This window comes from Stomoxys calcitrans, chromosome 4 (genome assembly GCF_963082655.1).
Source record: "Stomoxys calcitrans chromosome 4, idStoCalc2.1, whole genome shotgun sequence".
Classification (NCBI taxonomy): Eukaryota; Metazoa; Arthropoda; class Insecta; order Diptera; family Muscidae; genus Stomoxys; species Stomoxys calcitrans.
In genome coordinates, this window is record NC_081555.1 from 153,234,774 (window position 1) to 153,258,800 (window position 24,027).

Below are 24,027 nucleotides of genomic sequence, written 5' to 3' on the forward strand. Positions count from 1 at the left end.
CCTAGGATTTTCCACCCCACTGTGCGCCACACTTCAAATGGTTTGAGAAGGCGAAGAGATGTGGTTGAAAATATACGGTGAGGACATAATAACATCTATGCATTAGTAGTTGTTATGCTTAGCACACAAACACACTCGCACACAAAAACGCCATGCACACACAAACACACATATACATAAAAAATTCACATTCATACATACACACTCAGTTTTACAAAACTTATATGTAAATGAATTCAATATAGTTATACTTTTTGTTGTTTTTCTTTTGCGGATTCTTTGATGCTTATGCGTTTTTTTTTTCGGGGGAAGGGGGATATTTTTGGGGGTATTCTTTTGTTTTTGTTCGTGTCTGCTTTAAATTGAATGTGGCCAAAAACCACCAGCTGCCCCAAGCAGCAGCAGCGGCAGCGGCAGTAGGACCAACTCTCAGTTACACTTACACATACACTTACAGTGTGTTTTACTGCAGCTGATACTACTAACAGGAGACATTGTTTAAATGATTCGCACCTAGCACTACTCCTGCTGCCATATAGCCCACGACATTGCCATTTCCTTGTTGATAATGTTGTTGCTGTTGCTGCTGCTGGTTTGGTAGATGATGATGATGATTGTGATTGTGATTGTGATGATGCGATGGCAAGTGATGATGGTTGTTCGCATTCGATGTGGCCACAGTCACAGTTCCACCACTACTATCAGCGGCATTTGATGTGGCTAAATTTAAATTGCCATTGCCTCCGGTCAAAACCGCATTGCCGGAGGCCGATGTTACTGTGGCCGCCACACTAACGCCCCCACCTATGGCTCCGCCATTGCTGCCACTGGCAGCACTATTCAGACTTTCGGTTACCTTTAGAATACCAAGCGGTGTAGTGGCCGTGGCCGTTGTCGTTGCACTCGTACTCAGACTGGTCCCACTAATATGGGCACTGATGCCACTCGGCACACTTGACATAACGGTGCCCCCGTTGCCGCTGCCACCACCACCCAAGCCTCCGGTACGCAGCAGCTCTTCGTTGGGTATGGAAAAGTGTCGATAGGACATGTAGTCGGGCGGCAATGCCGCCTGGCGTTTGGCGTTTTCAATGCGTTGCTTCTTCAGCTTCACATAGCTGAGCACCGAGATCATAACGATGAAGACAATGATGCCCAGGCAACAGCCCACAATAAGACCGAGGCGTCGCGTGAGTATCGAATGTATGAATCCATTAGTGGCCAGGCCATTTTCATCGGTGATAACGCTGGGCGTCGAATCCAGTGTCTGCACATCGGTGCAGGTGGAGAAGCGGGAATTTTTGAGCACCTCTTGCAGGGCATTGTCCGAGGCGACAGTGTTTTCGATTAAGGCCTGCTGCTGCTGGGGCTGGGCCAGCGATGGATGTTCGCCGCCGAAGGTCATGCCATTTGTGTTGAACAAACTGCCCGTGTACGATAAATGATACGGTGTATAGGCTTCGGAAGTGGGCAGCGACGACGATGATGATGATGATGATGATGACGACAAAGAAGAACCGGAAACGGAGGCGTATGGATAGGCGGACACTGTGTTCGATGCGTACAACGATGTGTTGGGCTCATCGCGTGGCATCATAAGGAAGCTATCGTTAACGTGTATCCTTTGCAGGGCATTCGCCACAGGCTCCGATAGCCAATTACCGGTGCCGATAACACAAATATGGTAACGTGTATTTGGGCTAAGTTTTGTTAATTTCGCTGAATGTGCCGAACCATTGAGCCGTTTGCCGCGTATCTGCAAACAGAGATGAAAGAAGAAGAAGAAGAAGGAAAAACAAATGAATGAAGAGATAAAAATAAGAAAACCTTCAATGAATAAATTGTACGTGAGCAAAATTATGACATTATTTACGTTATAAATGGGGTATTTCTTTGGCAAAGAGTTTAGGCCTTTTACTTATTTTATCCTAGGGCAAGAGATTTGGTTGTTATGTGAGCAATTTAAGAAAATGCTAAGGCATGAAGCCAGCATATTCAAAATGATTTAAAGCAGGAAACGTGTTTAACCGACTTATAGCTTGAAAAGATTTAAGCAGGTGCAAAGAACCTTAAATAAGAGCTAATTACAGTTAGTACCCAAAAAAGGTTTGAATTTTGACCATAGTATTGAGATGGTTAGGTTAGGTTTAAGTGGCAGTCTGCCATCATTTAGAAGTTTTCGCACATTGTGATACACACAGGAATAGAAAAAGGAAAGTGCCTTCTAGTTCTTACCGTTGAACCAACCAGATCGCTTTAAAAAACCCAATAACTTTAAAAAGCCCAATAGCTAAATCAAACTGGTTTTTAAAGAATTCAAAACCTAAAGTGGAACTCCTTCCGACTGCTTGTGCGGGACACACACACAGAAGGTGTTCTATAGTCTCTTCTTCTTCAATGTCCTCACAGCTTCTGCAAAAGTCAGTCTGTCACCATTTTTTCCGATTAGACAGTGACCTGTCATGACGGACACAATGACTGAGACGTCTGTTCCAGCTAATGATAGCAAAGCAGTAGAACTCTTCAAGTCTAGATGAGGCCACATAGTTTTGGAAAGCTCACAGCCCCCTCTTTGTGACCATCTCTCATTCGTTGCCCTTCGGCCCTGGTCCTGAAAACCTGGCTTACATGTCGCTAGAGGCATGCCCACAGATTCCAGTATCCCTGGAATTTGTAGGGTAGTTCCTAGTCTCGCAAACTCGTCTGCTTAACCATGCCCAGGCATATCTCTGTGGCCCGGCACCCAGAACAGGTGAATTTTGAACTGTTCAGCCATCTCGTTGAGAGATCTGTGACAGTCGAGGGCGGTTTTTGTGTTCAAAAATGCGTTCTACAGGGATTTAATGACTGCCTGGTTGTCTGAGAAGATATTTAATATTTAAGGGAGAAAGTGGCACAAGGCATGCACTCCACAGGTGGGCATTTTATCGCCACTCCAATGAGTGATCACCATATATGAGCTATTACGAATGCTGAATGAGGATGGATTTGTTATAAAAATTCTAAGGGGTAAGGATCCGAACCAGCTATGGGTCGAAAGGGTCTTGCATTAGGCATATGACTGGGCTAGACCTAGCGGTCTCAATGTTAACCAAGAGCAGACTGAAATACGCCTGTTCACGAGAAAGACGAAGGTGGGACAATTTGAGGCACCACGCTTCCTCAATCGATCAATTTCGGTATCTGACAAGGCCATTTACATAGGTGTGATCTTGGATAGGAAACTGAATTGGAAGTTTCACATTGAAGAGCATACTAAGAAGGCTGACAGATATTGGGCAATATGTAAATGGGCCGTAGGCTCTATATGGGCACTGGCTCTACAGGAGCGGGATTCAACCAATTCTTAATTACATCTCAGTTGTCTTGGCAAAGTTGGAGCGATGAGAATCATGCCCACTAGGAGACTATTCTAGATATCTGACCCATAGACATACAGATTAAGTGTGAGGCAGCCACTGCGGCAATGAGACTTAAAGCGATGGGAGAATAGATTGAGGATAGGAGCAGTTCATACCATTGCGGTATAATCGAGGCGACGATAGGAAACCTAGAAGACATGAAAGAGGTTCCCGATCGACACTTGAGGTCCAGTGCGAGGCACTGCTGCCAGCGGTACACTCTTGGATTTACGGAACCCTAGTACAGCCATCTGGACGAATATATTACACAAAAGGATCAAAGCTAGAGGACAGAGATGGCCTGGGGGTCCACATTGAGAACCCAGGGACTGAGATCTGTTTTAGACTGCCTGACCATAATATGGTCCTGCAGGCGGAGAATATGAATTTAATATAAAAACTTGCCCAAATGTCTTATGTTTTCAACTGCTTTACGTCTTGACAAATTTTGCAGAAGGCTGGCTCTCCCTGCGTCTAGTGCGAAGTTAAAGACCTGACATTGAAATGACAAGCCAATACTCTTATCAGAAATCTGAAGTTGTTCTACCTTAGCTTCAGTATAAGCGACGTCCTGTTTCATGAATTACTCGGCCACGGGGCGTTTGCCACTCTGCAATCCAGAGCACCAGCCCACACCCCACTTGCGCAGACCATACCCCACTTGAAGGTTTTGACCATACCAAGAAGCTTATACAGTAGAGGGCGTATTGATTCCGTAGCACGATCGGCGACAAATAGCGTTCCAATTCGTCGACCGCTTCATTCCCATCCCCACCTTGATGGCCCGGGACCATGCAGAGCCTTACAATTTTTCCAGTGATTCAAAGAAGCTCTTTTTTTGCATGTCCCGACATCAAAGTTTTTAGCGCCGCTTGACTATGCACGTATATTGTGAGAGTATGCTTGGGCCTCCGCACTCGCGTCGATATCGTCTGCAGTGCCTTCAGGACTGGGAAATCTCAGACAGAAGTATGTTGCAACCGTCCAGTAGTTCCGGAATTTAGTGAAGATTTCGGCTACGGTGCCCTCATCTAATGTTGTTATATCCTGCATGCAGAGGGTCGCGGATATTCCTCCCAGCCATTTGATCACTTTGCGGAAAACGACGTGTAACCTATGAATTAGAAAAGACTCCATAATCAGTCAGTGGCATGGCCATCTCCATCCCCCAGCAGAACAGAAGAATGCCCAAATTTTGAAGAGTGCCGTTAACCAGACCCCTAAGTCTTACAGCGGCCAGTGTTGCTACACACCCAACATACAACAGCAGAGGCCTAAGATTGAAAATGAACCACAAAACGTCCATTCACCATGATGACGACTTCATCCGCATAGGCAACGAACTTCATCCTCTCCCTCCATAAGCGTAGAAAGACGTTTGGGGGTGGGCTAAGCAATAAAGTAGTAGCCCATACCCCCACCACCAGAATTTTAACAAGGTAAAAGGCGTTGAGTTCGGCCGGCCCGAACTTTGGATACCCACCACCTCAGGTATATATGTAAACCACCTCTCGTCATTATCCGGTGAAAAATGCATAATTTATGCAGCAAAATTATGCATAATTTATAGCAGCTTTATTGAAATATGGTCTAATATGGACCGAATTCGATACAGAGGTCTAATAAGTACAACTAATTGTTCAATTTTGTAGAACAAAATATTTGTCTTTCTTGTAGCCATATCCAAATATAGACCGATCTGAACCATATACGATACGGATGTCGAAACGACTAACCTAAGTCACTGTGTCAAATTTCAGCGAAATCGGATTATGGAGGTCCTTTTTACGGGGCCAAAACTTTAAATCGAGAGATCGGTCTATACGGCAGTTGTACACAAATCTATCCCGATCTGTGCCATATTGCGGAAGTATGTCGAGAGGCTTAATTTAACTCACTGTCCGAAATTTAGGGACATCGGACTATAAATGCGTTTTTATGGGCCCAAGATCTTAAATCTATATGGCAGCTATATTCAAATCTGGACCGATCTGAGCCAAATTAAAGACGAATGTCTAAGGGCCTAACACATCTCACTGTTCCAAATTTCGGCAAAATCCGACAATAAATGCACCTTTTACGGGCCCGAGACCTTAAATTGAGAGATCGGTCTATATGGCAGCTAGTTCCAAATCTGGACCGATCTGGGCCAAATTGAAGAAAGATGTCGACTGGCCTAACACAACTCACTGTCCCAAATTTCGGCAAAATCGGATAATAAATGTGGCTTTTATAGGTCTAAGACCCTAAATCGGCGGAGCGGTCTATATGGCAGCTATATCCAAATCTGGACCGATCTGGGCCAAATTGAAAAGAGATATCGAAGGGCCTAACACAACTCACTGACACTGATAATCGGATAATAAATTAGGTTTTTATGGGCCTTAGACCCTAAATCGGCGGATCGGTCTATACGAGGGCTATATCAAGATATAGTCTGATATAGCCCATCTTCGAGCTTAACCTGCTTATGGACAAACAAAGAATCTATGCACAATTTCAGCTTAATATTTCAACAGACAGACGGACAGACGGACGGACGTGGCCAGATCGCCTTAGATTTTTTTCATGAATATATATACTTTTTAGGGTCGAAAATGGCAAAATGAACATACCCCCTCCTTCGGTGGAGGGTATAAAAATTGCTTCAGATTTGGATTTAGCTCCCTTACATACGTTCGTCCAATTTCGGCTAACATTGCAATAATGTGTTCATTTGTTAACCGAGATTCCTAGGCTGCTTAGAGAATTTGCTGGGAGAAGATGTCCTCTCTGACACTTCTTAGTCCAATTCCAAATATCGATCATTTAAGACCAATAGTTTTTCAATCGTTCTATATGTTTGTTTGGCATTATTTTTGACACCTGCCACCAATTTTGATATAAGATTCGAACTCATGTTCAAATATCTATAATTTAACCCAGTTTCGGGGTTTTCTAGGGGCCTTCTGATGCCCAACCTCCAAATTATTGTACCAGATTCGTATTTCACTCCCAAAAACCTCTCACTTAAGTACAACATTGTCCCCTACTGGTCCTTCCCGACCATCCTAGACAAACTATGAGCATTTCAAGAGAATCAATTAAGCCATTTTGTTGTGATACCGAACAAACAAACACATTTTGACTTTTATACAACTTGCAATGGGTAATCAATCGTAGTTACAGTTAAGAATTTTACACAAATACTCTTCGAAAATAAATGTTCTTCAGAACTAAAAAAAAGAATTCTTCAAAAAAGAATTCAACTCTTTTAAACATTTTTTTCTTAATTAAATTTCAACTGTAAAACAAACAAGTAAAAGCGTGCTAAGTTCGGCCGGGCCAAGTCTTATATACCCTCCACCATGGATCTAATTTGTCGAATTCTTTTCCCGGTATCTCAGGCTATCTTCAGGCTACACCCACGATGCTGTTTCAGACTACAGACCAATTTAAACCATATTTGACACGTATGTTGAAGGTAATGGGAGAAACTGTTGTATACAATTTCAGCCAAATTGGATAATAATTGCGCCCTCTAGAGGGGAAGTCAAGATCCCAGCTCGGTTTATATGACAGCTACATCAGGTTATGAACCGATTTTAACCATACTTAGCACAGTTGTTGGAATTCATAACAAAACTTTATGCCAAATTTCAGTCAAATCGGATAGGAATTACGCCCTCTAGAGGCTCAAGAAGTGAAATAAGGATATTGGTTTGTATGGGATCTGTATCAGGCTATAGACCGATTCGGACCACATTTGACACGTACGTTGAAGCGTTGCGAACCCGTTGTACAAAATTTCAGCCAAATTGGATAATAATGGCGCCCTCTAGAGGCTCAAGAAGTCATAATCCCAGCTTGGTTTATATGACAGCTATATCAGGTTATGAACCGTTTTGCACAATACTTAGCACAGTTGTTGAAAGTCTTAACAAAACACTTCATGCCAAATTTTAGTCAAATCGGATAGGAAATACGCCCTCTAGAGGCTCAAGAAGTAAAATGGGGATATCGGTTTATATGGGAGCTGTATCTATCTATAGACCGATTCGGACCGCATTTGACACGTACGTTGAAGGTCATGGGAGAACTCGTTGTTTAAAATTTCAGCCAAATTGGATAATAATTGCGCCCTCTAGAGGGGAAGTCAAGATCCCAGATCGGTTTATATGACAGCTATACCAGGTTATGAACCGATTTTAACCATAAACTATAAAGACTTCAATAATTTTCAGCTTTGCTTAAATCTCAGTGCAAATTACCACAATAAAATGTAAAACGAAAATGTCGGAAAAATAGCACCATCAATGCCACACAGATGCACGTAACACATAAAGACACTAAGAATGAATGAATGAATGGATGGATGTAGGAACCCAGATATTCATTCGCCTGTAAGGACATCGTAGTACCAAAAGGACAATTGCTGGTGCTTACATGACATGAAGGCCTATTTACGTTTTGTGATGCATGTGAGCCAGCGAACGAACGAGCGAATGAACGAACAAACGGCATGTGAAGGCAGGCATTGCGGCTAGCACACCAATCAACAATGTTTTAGTCACATATCCCCTTATGTGTAATTATTGTTAATTTTATTGCAGTAATTTTCCAAACAGTAAAAATTACAACTGCTCATGATGTTGCCGTTGACTATGGTGTTTTGTGTTGCTGTTGAGCTGCTGCTGTTGCAACTACAATTGCTGGTGTAACTGCAGTTTTATGTTGTTCAACGCTGCCATCATCGCACAAGCATACCAAGGCAGCCGAAAACAAAATGTAATGAAATTTAAAATGATTTTTGTTAACCGCCCAGAACCACCTACACTTAAAACACCATACGTTGTTCACGTGGATTTCTTAAAATACAGCCACTGGGCAATGAATTAGGAAGGTTGCAAGAGAAGGCAAATCACATTCAAAGCCCATGTAATGAAATTTAAAATGATTTTTGTAAACCGCCCAGAACCACCTACACTTCAACACCATACGTTGTTCACGTGGATTTCTTAAAATACAGCCACTGGGCAATGAATTAGGAAGGTGAGAAGAGAAGGGAATTCACTCTAAAAACCCACTCAAAATGGGATTTAATGCATAAAACTGAGATTTACTGAACATTTTTCTAACCTGGACCTTTTGAAAAAGAAGTTTTTGGATTTTTATTTGAAAAATCAATTTCGACATTTTTATACAAAACTTCTTTGTATTTGAATTTTCAGAAATTTTAAACAAATTTTTTTTTATCAAAAACAGGTTTCTATGATTAAGGGTTTTAAGGGTAGCCGAGTTGGTAGCGTGCTTGGATTACCAGTGCAGGGGTCGTGGGTCGATTTCCGCCAGAAGCCTTTGTCTGGCGCTGCTGTGGCATCACAATGGACTTAAAATTGTCTTAGTGAGTCTTTAAAGGACTACCACTCTTATCTGACCTAACCCAAGGGCTTTTTTAAATTCTATTTCTTATCACTTTAACTTGCTTTAAATACTCATAGGATATTGTTTTGATCTTCAACCTCTGACCATATTTTATTAAACTTTCCTATATGCAATCACCATGTATATCTGCATAAAATATTTCACACTTACCTCATCCAAGTCCACAAATCCTGCTGCTCCACCCGTTACACTATTTGCACTGTTGCCATCGCCGATGGCATGATAAACAATTTCATAGCCGCTTAATCCTAAATGCTCACGACTCTGCCAGGACACAATGACCGAATAGGGTTGTATATCCTGTATGGCAATTTTTGGTATTAATGGTGCATCGCAGAATTGTTGCGGCTCCATTTTGGCAAATATCTTGCCACGCAGCTCGGCTGGATGTTCGCACCTTAGATAATTAATGTTATCGCCCGATGACATCATTACCGATGAGGATGACAACGACGACAGCGATAACGAAGCGGACGATAGGGAGGATGTTGAAAAGGAGGATCCGGACATGGAGCCGCCCGTTAATAGCGATGTCGAGGTGGACGATGTTAAACTGGTGGTAGTGGATGAGGACCATTTGCGATGATCCCTCAGCCATTCCCAGAGTTTTTGGGCATCACAACTGCAGTGCAGTGGATTTTCTGTGAATTAAAACAAAATATAAACAATGGCAAGAGAGGCGTGCATGTGGATGTGTATGTGAGTGTGTCATTGTATTCGATGTTGATGGCATTGGCGTCAATGAAGTTGTTTGCATCGTCATGGTGTCATGTAATTCGCAGGGAATGCATACGAAAAATTCCCATCCATGGTGGCATGGAGGCACCCGATTAAGTTATATTACATATCATGCAGTTTAATTAATGTCCAAAGCCATTGTAGTATCATGAGAATTTCCAGGAAATAGTCACACATTGAAATTGATGTTATGGTCCGCATGCACAACAAGGGATGGCAAGTTGTTGTTGGCAAGTTTATGGAATGAAAGAAAATAATGAAAAATTTCATTAGCGTCGAAAAAATTGAAAATGAAAAATTTAATCAAAACAAGTAAAAAGGCGTTAAGTTTGGCCGGGCCAAACTTTGGGTACCCACCACCTCGGGTATATATGTAAACCACCTTTCGTCAAAATCCGGTGAAAAATGCAAATGCCCCATAGCAGGTATATCGAAATATGTACCGATTTGGACCAAAAATGTCGAAGAGCCTTACACAACTCACGGTCCCAAATTTCGGCCACATCGGACAATGAATGCGCCTTTTATGGGCCCAAAACCTTAAATCGAGAGATCGGTCTATATGGCAGCTATATCCAAAGCTGTACCGATCTGGGCCAAATTGAAGAAGGGTGACGAAGGACCTAACACAACTCACTGTCCCAAATTTCAGCAAAATCGGATAATAAATGTGGCCTTTATGGGCCTAAAACCCTAAATGGGCAGATCGGTCTATATGGCAGCTATATCCCAATCTGTACCGATCTGGGCCAAATTGAAGAAGGGTGACGAAGGACCTAGCACAACCCACTGTCCCAAATTTCAGCAAAATCGGATAATAAATGTGGCCTTTATGGGCCTAAGGCCCTAAATCGGCGGATCGGTCTATATGGCAGCTATATCCAAATCTGAACCGATCTGGGAACCAAATTGAAGGTGGGTGTCGAAGGGCCTAACATAACTCACTGTCCCAAATTTTGGCAAAATCGGACAATAAATGCGCCTTTTATGGGCGCCACACCTTAAATTGAGAGATCGGTCTATATGGCAGCTATATCCAAATCTGTACCGATCTGAGCCAAATTGACGAAGGATGTCGAAGGGCCTAACGCAAGTCATTGTCCCCAATTTAAGCTTAATCATACAATAAATGTGGCTTTTATGGGCCTTAGACCCTAAATCGGCGGATCGGTCTATATGGCAGCTATATCCAAATCTGAATCGATCTGGACCAAATTGAAAAAGGGTGTCAAAAGGTCTAACACAACTCACTGTCCCAAATTTCAGCAAAATCGGATAGCAAATGTGGCTTTTACGGGCCAAAGACCCTAAATCGGCGGATCGGTCTATATGGGGGCTATATCAAGATATAGTCCGGTATAGCCCATCTTCGAACTTAACCAGCTTATGAGCAAAAAAAGACTCTGTGCAAAATTTCAGCTCAATATTTGTATTTTTAAAGACTGTAGCGTGATTTCAACAGACAAACGGACGGACATCGGCTAGATCGTCTTAGATTTTTACGCTGATCAAGAATATATATACTTTATAGGGTCGGAAATGGATATTCCAATGTGTTGCAAACGGAATGACAAAATAAATATACCCCCATCCTTCGGTGGTGGGTATAAAAGCAACTAAAAGCGAGCTAAGTTCGACCGGGCCGAATCTTGGGAACCCACCACCATGGATTCTGCTACAATATGGGTTATATGTGGTTATAGACCGATGTGAACTGCACTTGCCACAGTTGTTGAGAGTCATAACAGAACACCATGTGCAAAATATCAGCCAAATCGGATAAAAATCGCGGCTTGTAAGGGCTCAAGAAGTCAAATCAGGAGATCGGTTTAAATGGGTGCTATATCAGGTTCTTGACCGAATTGCGCCGTACTTAGCACAGTTGTTGGAAGTCATAACAAAACACTATATGCAAAATTTCAGCCAAATCGGATAAAAATTGTAATGGCTCAAAAAGTCAAATCGGGAGATCGGTTTATATGGGTGCTATATCAGGTTCTTGACCGATTTGAGCCGTACTTGGCACAGTTGTTTGAAGTCATAACAGAACACCATGTACAAAAGCGTTGTAAATTTCAGCAAAATCGGACAAAAATTGGACCGTAGATTAGTATACTCCCATCCTATGGTGGCGGGTTTAAAAAAACGTTACAAATAAAACAAACAAGTGAACACGTTCGACCATGCCGAACTTTGGGAGATGCACGTCCTGCAGTGCCTACTTCGCACATTTCTGGTCTGTGCCGGGATTGAGAAGAACCCCAGACCCTGGTTCTGTTCGGTTTGCCAGGACCGCCTCCATCATCGGTCGATGTCATTGAGATGTAACCGGTTGCATGGAGTGGGTACATTTTCGACCTTGCTCTGGCCTTACATCTCTACGGGAGTATAGTCATACTGAATATGTTGCAAGGTGCTGTACGAACCTAGATAGCCTTCTACGTCCTCGTCGTCGGACTATGTAACCCCCCAACCTCCACTGTACGGCAATATACGCAACAGCAGCATCCTAGCCCCAATATTACCAAGCCAGTGCCGCGAAGTGTATCATTTTTGCAAGTGGACTTTGGGGTGTACTCTAAAGATCTAGAACTGGTCATATCGAAAAGGTTACCCGACCACTGCAGTATGTATCAAGCAGAAATCCTTGCAATTAAGCAAGTTGTCTAAGTGAATCTGATGGCAGACTGCCACTTAAAGCTAACCTAACCTAACCTCTCATTTTTGCAAATTAATTGCAACGGTCTCAATGGCAAGATCGACGAGATTGTGAATTTTATGAGTTGGAAGAACATATTGGTCACAGCGATCCAGGAGACAGCGCAGTTGTCACGGCTACAATGTGTGTCAAGGACTGGAGGTCATCCCCCACCTCCAGTCCTTAAACGATCCCCATTCCGTGCAGTATATACCCCTCTCACCTGCGCCTGGCGCTTGTGACCCCTACATGGAGTGCATGGCGATAGGAGTTAGGTCCGGTACTGTCGAGACAGAGCTATACAACGTGTACATACCGCCCATTTTTAGTTGTGCTCCAATTATTGGCCAAGCTTACAAACCCAACATAAATGGGTTACTATCTGGCCATAATCGTCTGGTTCTAGGGGACTTTAATGCGCATCACATTTTATGGCATTCTCCTCTAGGTAACGACCAGCGGGGCATTGCTTTGGTAGAGCAGATTGAAGGCTTCACGGTTTGCGCGGTGAATAAGGATACGCACCACTAGGATTCCGAGGAGATGTATTAGGTCGTAAGACATTTCCATTGCATCGCCTGATCTCCTGAGATACGTATCCTGGCAAGCCGTCATCTCTTTGGGGTCAGACCACCTCCCCATAATTCTCACCATCGGTCGGTCGATGGTGAGAATTATGGGGGGGTGGTCTGACCCCGACTTCATAAACTCTGAACGCCGGACATTTATCAATCAGAAGAAGGCCGATTGGGCTGGCTTCAGAGAGTACACCAATCGCCGCTTGAGTGAACTGACACCCCCCTCGGATGTGTTAGTTGCCGAGAGGAAATTTCGAGAAATTATTAACGCTACAGCAGCTCGTTCTATAACGGCCATTCGAATACCCCAAATGCGGACCAATTTCCCGGGGCAGACAGTAGTACTCTCAGGCGAGCGTGATGTGATTCGTTGAACAGACCCCACTAAACCCAGAATTAGGGAGCTGAATTTGGAAATAAACAGGGTAATCAACGAACACCGTAGCGCAGAAGTTAGCATGTCCGACTATGACACTGAACGCTAGGGTTCAAATCCTGGTGAGACCATCAAAAAAAATTTTTTCAGTGGTGGTTTTCCCCTCCTAAAGCTGGCCATGGAAACTTCTCTCCCGCAATGGGGCACGCCGTTCGAATTTGACTATAAAAAGGAGGCCCCTTATCATTGAGCTTGAATCGGACTGCACCCATCAATATGTGAGAAGTTTGCCCATGTTCCTTAGTGGAAAGTTCATGGGCAAAATTTGCATTTAGTCAACGATTATAAGCGGGATTTGTGACTGGAACAATTGATGCAATATAACTTTGGCACCGGTTTAGGCAAGCTGTGGTCTACTGTAAAGTCACTCTCGAACCCCCGTGGAGGGATGACAGGACCTCAGGTCACTTATGGCGATATAACCTTAAATGATCCGAAGAACTGCGCCAATTTGTTCAACCATCAATTTATTGTGCATCCCGAGAGTGACAAGGTGGAGAGCCATTCGCCGTATCCGTTGTCGTCGAGTCGACGGACAGCCATCACAATTTACAGTGGCCGAAGTTACGAATATCATCCCTGGCGCCAAATCATCCAAGGCGTTGGACCCCGACGGAATCTCTACACTGATGCTGAAGAATCTGTATTTGCCTGGAGTTGAGTACCTTACTACTGTCCTCAATCTGTCTTTGAACACTCTTATAGTACCCGATGTCTGAAAAATAGGCAGAGTTATCTCGCTACAGAAACCTCGAAAGGACCAGAGTTTGAGGGAGTCGTACAGACCGATCTCCCTTCTCTCACCAGTAGCAAAAACGCTTGAGGGACTACTATTCCTCAGCTTCGTAGGAGAATTTCCATTCTCCGAGCATCAACATGGATTTCGAAGACAGACACCAACTGCTTTGCATGTCATCACCGCACATTTTTGCCGCGGCTTCAGTCAGCCTAGGCCATGTGATAGGACGGTCCTCGTGGCACTGGATCTATCAAAGGAATTCGACACGGTTAGCCACGGCAAACTATTTGAAGACATTGTCCACGATTGACATTGACACGACTCTCCAGCCAGGCCTGTAACGCTGGGTCTCGAATTATCTGTGTGGAATTTAGGGATAAGAAGTCGAAGCACCATAGAGTGAAACAGTGAGTTCACCAAGGTGGGGTGATATCTCCGGCACTGTTTAAAACTCTACCTATCCTACATTCCACCCCCTCCAGACGGCATGAAGATCGTATCATATGCGGACGATTGTACGATCATGACATCAGGCCCCCACCCATTGTTGACATCTGCGATAAGTTGAACGTCTACCTCAACAAACTTGCCTCATATTTCGCTGCAAGAAATCTGAAGATATCTGCCACCAAATCTCCAGCCACATTGTTCGCTTCGAATACGCGTGAGGTGAATGCGGAGCTGACTGTGATGGTCGATGGAGAAATGATTCCGACCATCAAGTGTCCCAAAATATTGTACTTGGCTTGACATTTGACAGCTCTTACACATTCACATAAAGTCAAAAGTGGAAACAAGGTGCTCAAGTCACTTGCCGCAAAAATGTTTGCTCAAACAGCAGTTTTTGTCTGCTGAAAATGGGAAAGCAGACCTTACAGCTGTTTCATAAAATATAGGGCTTATGGAATATCCGCATTTTCATCCGATTTGTACATGGTATTCTGTTACGACTCCCAACAACTGTTCCAATTACTGTTCAAATCGGTCAAGAACATGATATAGCTCCCATATAAACCGATCTCCCGATTTTACTTCTTGAGCCCTTACAAGCCGCGATTTTTATCCGATTTGGCTGAAATTTTGCATATCTAACATTCCCCTCATAATTAAGCAGCAGTCATTTTCAGCAAAGAACAGGGTTTTCAGCAGTATGCCTGCTGCTTCGTTTTTTGTCCGATTTGGCTGAAATTTTGCATATCTAACATTCCCCTCCATAATTAAGCAGCAGTCATTTTCAGCAAAGAATAGGGTTTTCAGCAGTAAGCCTGCTGCTCTGAAATTGCAGTACTACTGCTGTAATAGCAGAACTACTGCTACAATAGCAGCCAAATTAACTACTAATATTCAGCAGACTGTGTTTGCTATTTTCAGCAAACTTTTTTCTATGAGTGTAGGCGGGGATATACATTTTCAAGTCGAGAGGCGCGGTTTAGGATTTTATTTAAGATACACGGTTTGTTCGGGGAGTTTTCTTTGAATTTTATGTAGTTTACGTTTTTGCTAAACGATAAAAATAAATCAACCCACCCTAATGTTTTGGGTTGCCCAAAAAGTAATTGCGGATTATTCATATAGTCGGCGTTGACAGATTTTTTCACAGCTTGTGACTCTGTAATTGCATTCTTTCTTCTGTCAGTTATCAGCTGTTACTTTTAGCTTGCTTTAGAAAAAAAGTGTAAAAAAAGTATATTTGATTAAAGTTCAAGATTTATTAAAAATGCATTTACTTTCTTTTAAAAAATCCGCAATTACTTTTTGGGCAACCCAATATATACTTTATAGGGCCACAGTTGAAAATTTCGGAATGACAAAATCTCTGTCCTTTGGTGGTGGGTGTAACAAAGAATATTTTAGTCAAAACATAAAACAATAGTGTCCAAACTATTTATCGATTTCCCTCAAGACCCTCCTTACTTACCTTCCAATCTTAAAGTTTTGATATTGGCCTCCAAAGGCTTCAGCGCTTCAATTGGCACCAGTTCAAAATAATTCTTCCTCAAATCCAAGATGTGTAACTTTCTCAAATAGCGAAAGGCATCCACCGACAACACTGTCATGCGATTGCCCATCAAATAGAGCTCCACCAGATTGTGCAAATGGGTAAAGGTGAATCTTGACACGCGATCCAATTGATTGAACGATAAATCGCACACTTGCAGTTGTATCAAATCCGACGAAAACTCATCCAATTCACGCAAAATATTGTGAGATATATTCAACACCCGCAGATTACTTAGACCCTTTAGACGTTCTATGGGCAGCAGTTCCAGTTCATTGATACTAATGTCCAGAGTCAATAGATTGGTCAAATTCGTAAAGGCTCCGGGTGAAATGCGCGTTATACGATTATTGACCAAATGTAGATGTTGCAAAGCTTTGAAGGCCTTGAAATCATAGGAGGTGAGTATGGAAAGATTGGTTTGACAGATATACAGCTCTTTGAGATAGGGATATCTCTCCTCGATGACCGTGTATATAGTGTTGATGGGATTGCCGGTGAGATTAAGCCAAGAGAGGCGTGGCAGCGATATATCCGATAGGGCGGAACTGGGTATTTGCAGGAAACGATTGCTGGATAGATCAACTCTCTGCAAGTTAATGGAGTTGCGTAGAAAATTGGCGGGTAGCGATAACAAAAGATTGCCACTAAGATCCACGGTGTCCAATTGGGTGAGGTTGACAGCATTAAAACCGGTAAGCGAGGTTATCTTGTTGTCCTTTAGATTTAATTGCCTTAGATTAAGCGTGCCACTTAACTTGTAGAAGTCAATGGTGGAAAAGAGATTTCTCGATAGGTCCAACACTTCCAGGGTGCTCAAATTGTAGAGGGCCACATGGGGGAATTCGGTAAGTTGATTGCGGCACACCCTCAACTCCTTGAAGACATTGAGGCCTATAAAGAGATTGCGATTCATGGAGCTCAAAATATTGTCACACAGATCCAATTTCACCAGATTGGTATTTTTGGTGAATATATCATCGGGCAGTGAAGTCAAGGAGCAATTGGCCATGGTTAGATGTTGCAGAGAGCGCAGCTTATCAAACATATTGGACATATTGGCTTGATTCGATAGGTCATTATTCGACAGGTAGAGAGTACTCAAACCGGGTACATCCAATTTTTGTATATCCGAGGGCAGCAAATAGTTACCCACCAAATTCAAATCATTCAAATTCTGCAAGGACTTGAAGGTATTCGTCTCTATTCTCCTCAGAGAGGTGTTTTGCAAATTCAGATGGGTCAGCGATAGATCCTCCATAAAGACATCATTGGTTATCTGATGTAGGGGATTGTGGGAGAGATCCAAAATCTTCATATTCTTCAGTTTATTAAAGGCAAATCCCTCTATGGCTTCGATGAAATTGTGTGCCAGCACCAATTCCTCCACATTGACCAGCGACGAGAAATAGTCCCTTCTCAATTGTTTCAAACGATTCCAACTCATATCGATGAATTTCAAATTCTTAAGCTTTGCAAAGGTATCGCGATCAATGTCCCTAATGAAATTGTGATTCAAATACAAACGGGCCAAGTCCACCTGATCCTCGAACATGGACTTCTCCACGCGCATCAGCTCGTTGTGACTCAGCCACATGATTTGGATTTTATCCTGACGCCTAAAGGTCTTGGGATGTATTTTATTCAAATAATTCGCTTCCAGCTGTATGGTCAGCAGCGAGGAGATATTGGCCTCCTTGGGGAATATATCCTCCAAGACGGTCAATTGGTTATCCTGCAGATTGATGTGTTGCAAGTTGTACAGGGTTTGAAAGGCTCCCGGTTCTATGTCCTCTATGTTGTTCTTCTGCACATGCAGCTCCTGCAGCGTGGGCAAGGGCTCAAAGACCCCTTTGCGTATGCGTCGTATGCGATTGTTGTGCAAACGCACTTCCCTAAGGAATTCCATTTTGCGAAACATGCCAATTTCCAGATCTTGTATTTCATTATCGTCCAAGGACAAAGAGCTCAATTTCTGGCATTTATCCAGGAGTGTCACCGGCAGTAAAGGTATGAAATTCGCTCTCAAATACAAATGATCCAAATTCACCAAGGACGAAAAGACATTGGGATCCACATGGGCTATCGCATTGAATTCCAAATATATTACCTCAACATTTGAGGAGTTGGTAAAGGCATCCGCTGGCAATTCCAATATGTTATTCTCCGATAGGAAAATCTCCCTCAGCTGGGGTAAATTCGAAAAAACTCCACTTATGGAGTGTATGTGATTGTGGCTCAAGTCCACTGTCTGCAGTCTTGTGTTCTTATCGAAAATCTTAGAGTCCAAGGTGATTATTCTATTGTGGGACATATCCAAGGACATTAGCTCTTTGAGGCTCTTAAACGCCTCCGGCTGCACCACTTCTATTTGATTGGCATACATGGAGAGCGTCTTCAGCTGGGGAAATGTGCGAAAGCAATCATCTAAAATTTCGGTAAATTTATTGGAGCTCAAATCCAAAAAGGTCAGCGAGGCCAATCTCAGCGCCGATGCTGCCGTTGCATTATTTGTCACCAATTGTATATCTCCATAAAAGGTGGATATTTTATTATTCGATAATCTTAATATGCGCAAATGGTCTAGTTTTCTTAGAGCCATCATGGGAAATGACCTCAGACTGTTCTCGGACAAGTCGATTTCTTGCATGGACTCCTCCAGACCCACAAAGGCATGTTCTGGTATACCCTGCAAGCGATTGCCCTTCATATTCAGTTTCGATAGTCTCAGGCCATAGAAGCTGTAGTCCTCAATTTTGGCTATTTCATTGTAATCGAAATCCAAAGCGCTTAATTTTTGCAAAGAATTAAGGGCACGAGAAGGCAGCTGCAAAGAGAGAGAGAAATGATTGAGAAATTAATTGAGAATTGATTGAAGTGCAAAATAGGTTGGGTTTAAGTGGCACTCTGTCATAAGATTCACTTGGATCTTTTTTTCTTTCTATCCAAATCTGCACCGATCTTGGCCTAATTGCAGATATATGTCAATGGCCTTAACATAACTCACTGTCCCAAATTTCGGCAAAATTGGACAATAAATTCGCCTTTAATGGGCCGTAGACCTTAAATCGAGAGATCGATCTATACGGCAGCTATATCCAAGTCTAAATTGATCTGAGCCAAATTGAAGAAGGATGTCAAACGGCCTGACATGACTCACTGCCCCAAATTTTGCCAACATCGAACAATGAATGCGCCTTTTATGGACCCAAGTCCTTAAATCGGCGAATCGGTTTATATGGGGGCTATATCTAGATATAGTCTGATTGAGCCCATCTTCGAAGATTTTTACGACGATGAAGAACTTTGTAGGGTCGGAAATGGTTATTTTGATGTGTTGCAAACGGAATGACAAAATGAACATGATTTCTTTGAAATTTTCTCTATCCGTTCGAAAATGGCAGACTTATTTCCATTTATTTTTTTTTTTGGTCATCCCACTGTGCGACAGTCAGACAACAAATGCGGCCTACAACTTGATTACAAAAATACATGGGCAGACAGACTGACGAACAAAGCTAAATCGAGTCAGGTAGTGACTCTAAGCCGATCGGTATACTTACCAATGGGTGTAGCTCTTCTCATTTGTAGCGTTGCAAACAAATGCAAAAACTTATAAAACCCTATGTCACAGTGGCAGGATATGAAAAAATATAAATTTTAAAAATTTTTAACTTTTAAGGAAATTTGGGTCAAACTACCATTTATAAAAAAAATATTGCCAACATTTCCCCACAGAAGAGAAATTTTGCCAACATTTAATGTCTTAACCTGAAATTTGTTAGGACATCAGCTATTCGAGTACCGTTTAATGATTGTCATATTCTTAACAATTCAGCAAAAGTGGTTTTTGTTTTTGGAATGACTTCATAGCCGACTACGGTGAGCATCATGCAACAAGAGCTTCACCTGCTCTTTCAATTTGGATCACTTTCCACAAATTGATGTTAATGTAATTCTATGGAACCATTAAAACAAGCCACGCAATCTTACAATCAATTCATTTAAACAAATATTAAGGCAGTTACAGGGAATTTACATTTTAACAATGTTGGGAGGGTGGAGAGAACAAAATGTCCATCTATCGACTCTGTAGTTCTACCGACACTACAAATATATTGTGGGACAAAACGGGAAATGCCGCGAAAAGGAGAAAAATAATAAAACTTAATGGATTTAATAAAATTATTATTCATTCATTGTCATTGTCCTGGTTGCCTTCATGTACTAGGGCCAGAGAAAGAAATGAAGGAAGGCAGCATGCATTCAACAATGCTGTGCTTTGGTATAATGCACTTGCGATACGGGCCACGCCGAAACCATGTCGCCGACAATGTCCTGTCGCCGTAAGAAGTCAGCGACCCTTTACTGAGCGGCACTCGCATAATTTCTGCCTGTTAACTGTCGCAATATCACAAGGAGTCATATGAACTACGTGAGACAAATTTTATCACAAAAAAAAAAAAAAAAAAATAAAGGAAAATCAGTTTTTGTCATACAAATGTAGCCGAGGGAAATAAATTTCCATAGTTGTGAGATTTTTGTGAATTAAAGGAGAAAAAAAAAATATCTTAAAGGAGGAAAGGTAGCTTTAAGGGGTTATAATGTCAGATAATCAAATAAAAAACTTCCCACAGCAAATAAATATTTGATAAAATTTCCTATGGAAATTAAATTTTTACAACATTTTCTACAGAAAAAAAAATTTAACAAAATTTGCAATAAAAAAAAAAATTCAAAATTCTACAGAAATTAAGTTTTGAAAAATTTTGCAAATATATACAATTTTGAGGAAATTTCCTTTATAAACAAAATTTGTGCAAAGTTTCCCTCAGAAAAAAAAAATTATTACAAAATTTCGCCAAGAAAAAATATGGCAAAATTTCCCCAAAAAAAATCCTATGGTTTGTATGTTGCCTATAGAACGGTTGAACCGATTTTCATGAAATTTTCACAGATGGTAGGGTTTGAACCCCCGATGGATATAGGGTATCCTATTTTTTATGTCCAAAGGGGAATCGGACCCACCCCCATACCACAATCGCCAGAAACAACACGATATAGGTATAAAACATCGGGGTCAAATAATCTGGGGGATCGCCCCACCCCAGACCCACCCAAACGGACATGTATACCGATTGGGACAAAATAGATATCCAATGAAAGGTATTTAAGAGTAGAGTACGAACTTGATATAACAATTTGACCACAGGTCTCAGGGGGGCCGCCCCACCCCAAACACCACCCCCAAACGGTCATGTAGGCCGATCGGGACAGTATGGAATTCAAACAAAAGTACCTCGAGAGTAGAAAACGAAACTTATATAAAAAGTTGGGGTCTATTTCCAGGCGGGTCGCGTCATCCTAAAATTATGTCCCAAATGGAAATGCATACCGAAGGGGGCAATAGGGGACTCCAACAAAAGGTATTTGAGAGTTGAATACGGAACTTATGTAAAAAATTTGGATCACGGGCATCGTCCTACCACAAAACGAAACAATATGGTATTCTAATGAAAGGTATTTGAGTGTTAAAAAAGAATATGAATTATTTTAAAATTTGGAACCATATTGAAAGGGCGCTGCGTGAAGCGAAGCACCCCGCACCAGTTAGTTTCCTATAAAACTACATTTTGACAAAATTTCCAATAAAATAGAAATTTTGACAATAATTTCCAAAAAAAAAAAAATTAAATTTGGTACAAATTCCTTTAAAAATAAAATTTGAATAAATTTTCTACAACAATTTTGACAAAATTTCATGCGGAAATGAAATGTGGACAAATTTTTCTATAACAATTAAATTAAAACCAGTAAGGAAAGGCAAAAGTCGGGCAGAGCCGACTATAAAATACCCTACTCCATCGAGTCTACGAACTACTTTTAATACATGAAACCTATGTTGAAATGTAGTCACACTTAAACTTTGCATACCTATTGAAATATTACATAGAACATTGTAAGATGTTCTAACGATAGGATGTAAATTGTGACTACTACAGCCTTAAAAGGCCATATTAACAGAAAACTACGTGCAAAATTTCAGCACAATTAGATAATAACTTCCAGGGATTAAAGATGTTATACGGGGAGATAGGTTTATGTGGGAGCAATATGAGGTTATAGTGCGATTTGATTTGAGTGTATCGGAAGTATCCGATCTAAAACCTCTACCATTCCAGCTTTCCAATCGTTGCCTCAATTATACCACAATGGTGTGTCCTACTGCCATTCTCTATCCATTCTCCCATCGCATTAAGTCTCATAGTCGCGGTGGTTGCCTTAATCTGTGTGATTATTATCCTTGCACTTCCTGTTGGTTTCCTGTCCGAAGTCACTTCGAAATATTTGATGTCGATATCGGTCTGCTCATGAACCCGCGTGCAGTAGTGTGAAACCTCCTTGGGGAGAAGTTTTTTCATATAAACGTAGTGCGTTAAATTGGCCCTTCTTCGTTTTGAACAGGCAGATATCCGTCTTCTCTGGGTTAACATTGAGACCTTTAGGTCTATTGGTGATTCAAACTCCTTCTCAGTCAGAATTTTCCTCAGAGGAAATTATGAAAAAACATCCCTTAAAAATGAAATTTCGACAAAATTTCTTAGATTGAAAATTTCCTTTATAATAACCCTTTCTGTTATCCTCATTCTCATCTTCATCGTATTCCTGACATAGCAGATCTCTTTTTTCCCTTTCCCTGCAATTTCAGAGCAAGAAAATAAAATCCCGCATTTACCATTCCACCATCCATTAGTGTTGAGGTGTACGTACCATTCCGACCATAAGATTGTAGTTGTTATTGTAACGCATCTCCAAGAGGAGCCAACCAGCCAACCAACCAACCAACCATGTGCAGAATGTTATCATCACCAAGTCCTGGTAAAAGGTGACATATGTCAATTGCTAACTGCGTGCCAGCCAGAACGTGCAAATTGTCAAAATCGTGTTCTTGTGTTACACATGTCCGCTTTATCCCTCTTTCGTGTAGTAGAGTACTTTCTGAAATTGAATTCGTTTTTATGGAACGCAAAAGAAGCAGAAGGTGTGTCCATTTTGGCTATATGTGTGTGTGTGTGTGTGTCTCTAAAAGAACATTGTCAGCGTTATTCTAGGTTCCATGTTCTGTTTGTCGCCTTAACCAGGCGAATGATGTATGTGCCATAATGGTTAAATTTAATTATTGTAATGTTCATTTGTCTTTTGCCATTTCCGTTTCCGGTCTAGAGTCATTCAGTTAAGTTTTATGATGCTATGGCTTGTACCATAGGTATGAGGCTATCCTTTCATGGTTATGGCCATAATATTCCATGACGATGATAGTGCAACCATTTGAATAATGAAGGCAATTTGGGTCATTTCACCTGGGACACTTAAATTTGGGGGAATTTCTCGAGCACAATGCTTAAGACTTCTAATATTTATTTATGGCATTATCGAAATAGTCAATTAAGAATAATGAGCAACTTAATTGGTATTTGATAGAATGGCTATATGGAAAATTTCTGAAACACTACCGGTAAGTGTACAACAATAGATAACAAGTAAAAGCGTGCTAAGTTCGGCCGGGCCGAATCTTATATACCCTCCACCATGGATCGCATTTGTCGAGTTCTTTTCCCGGCATCTCTTCTTAGGCAAAAAAGGATATAAAAAAAGAGTTTCTCTGCTATTAAAACGATATCAAGATATGGTCCGGTTCGGACCACAATTAAATTATATGTTGGAGACCTGTGTAAAATTTCAGCCAATTCGTATAAGAATTGAGCCCATTGGGGCTCACGAAGTAAAATAGAGAGAACGATTTATATGGGATCTGTATCGGGCTATAGACCGATTCAGACCATAATAAACACGTTTTTTGATGGTCATGAGAGGATCCGTCGTACAAAATTTCAGGCATATCGGATAATAATTGCGACCTCTAGGGGTCAAGAAGTCAAGATCCCAGATCGGTTTATATGGCAGCTATATCAGGTTATGAACCGATTTGAACCTTATTTGACACAGTTGTTAA

At 41.7% G+C, this 24,027-nt stretch overlaps 1 protein-coding gene across 1 annotated transcript in view; it reads right to left on the reverse strand.

The window, feature by feature from the left end:
• Nucleotides 1–266: 266 nt before the first annotated feature.
• Nucleotides 267–24,027, reverse strand: part of LOC106088689 (uncharacterized) — a 101,633-nt gene continuing 77,872 nt past the window's right edge. The window contains exons 3-5 of the mRNA XM_013254340.2: nt 15,933–18,840; nt 8,976–9,466; nt 267–1,756 (exon numbers count right to left, since the gene is read on the reverse strand). Coding sequence (XP_013109794.2) covers nt 482–1,756; nt 8,976–9,466; nt 15,933–18,840 — 4,674 coding nt within the window. The 3' untranslated portion in view covers nt 267–481. The remainder of the gene's footprint in view (nt 1,757–8,975; nt 9,467–15,932; nt 18,841–24,027) is intronic.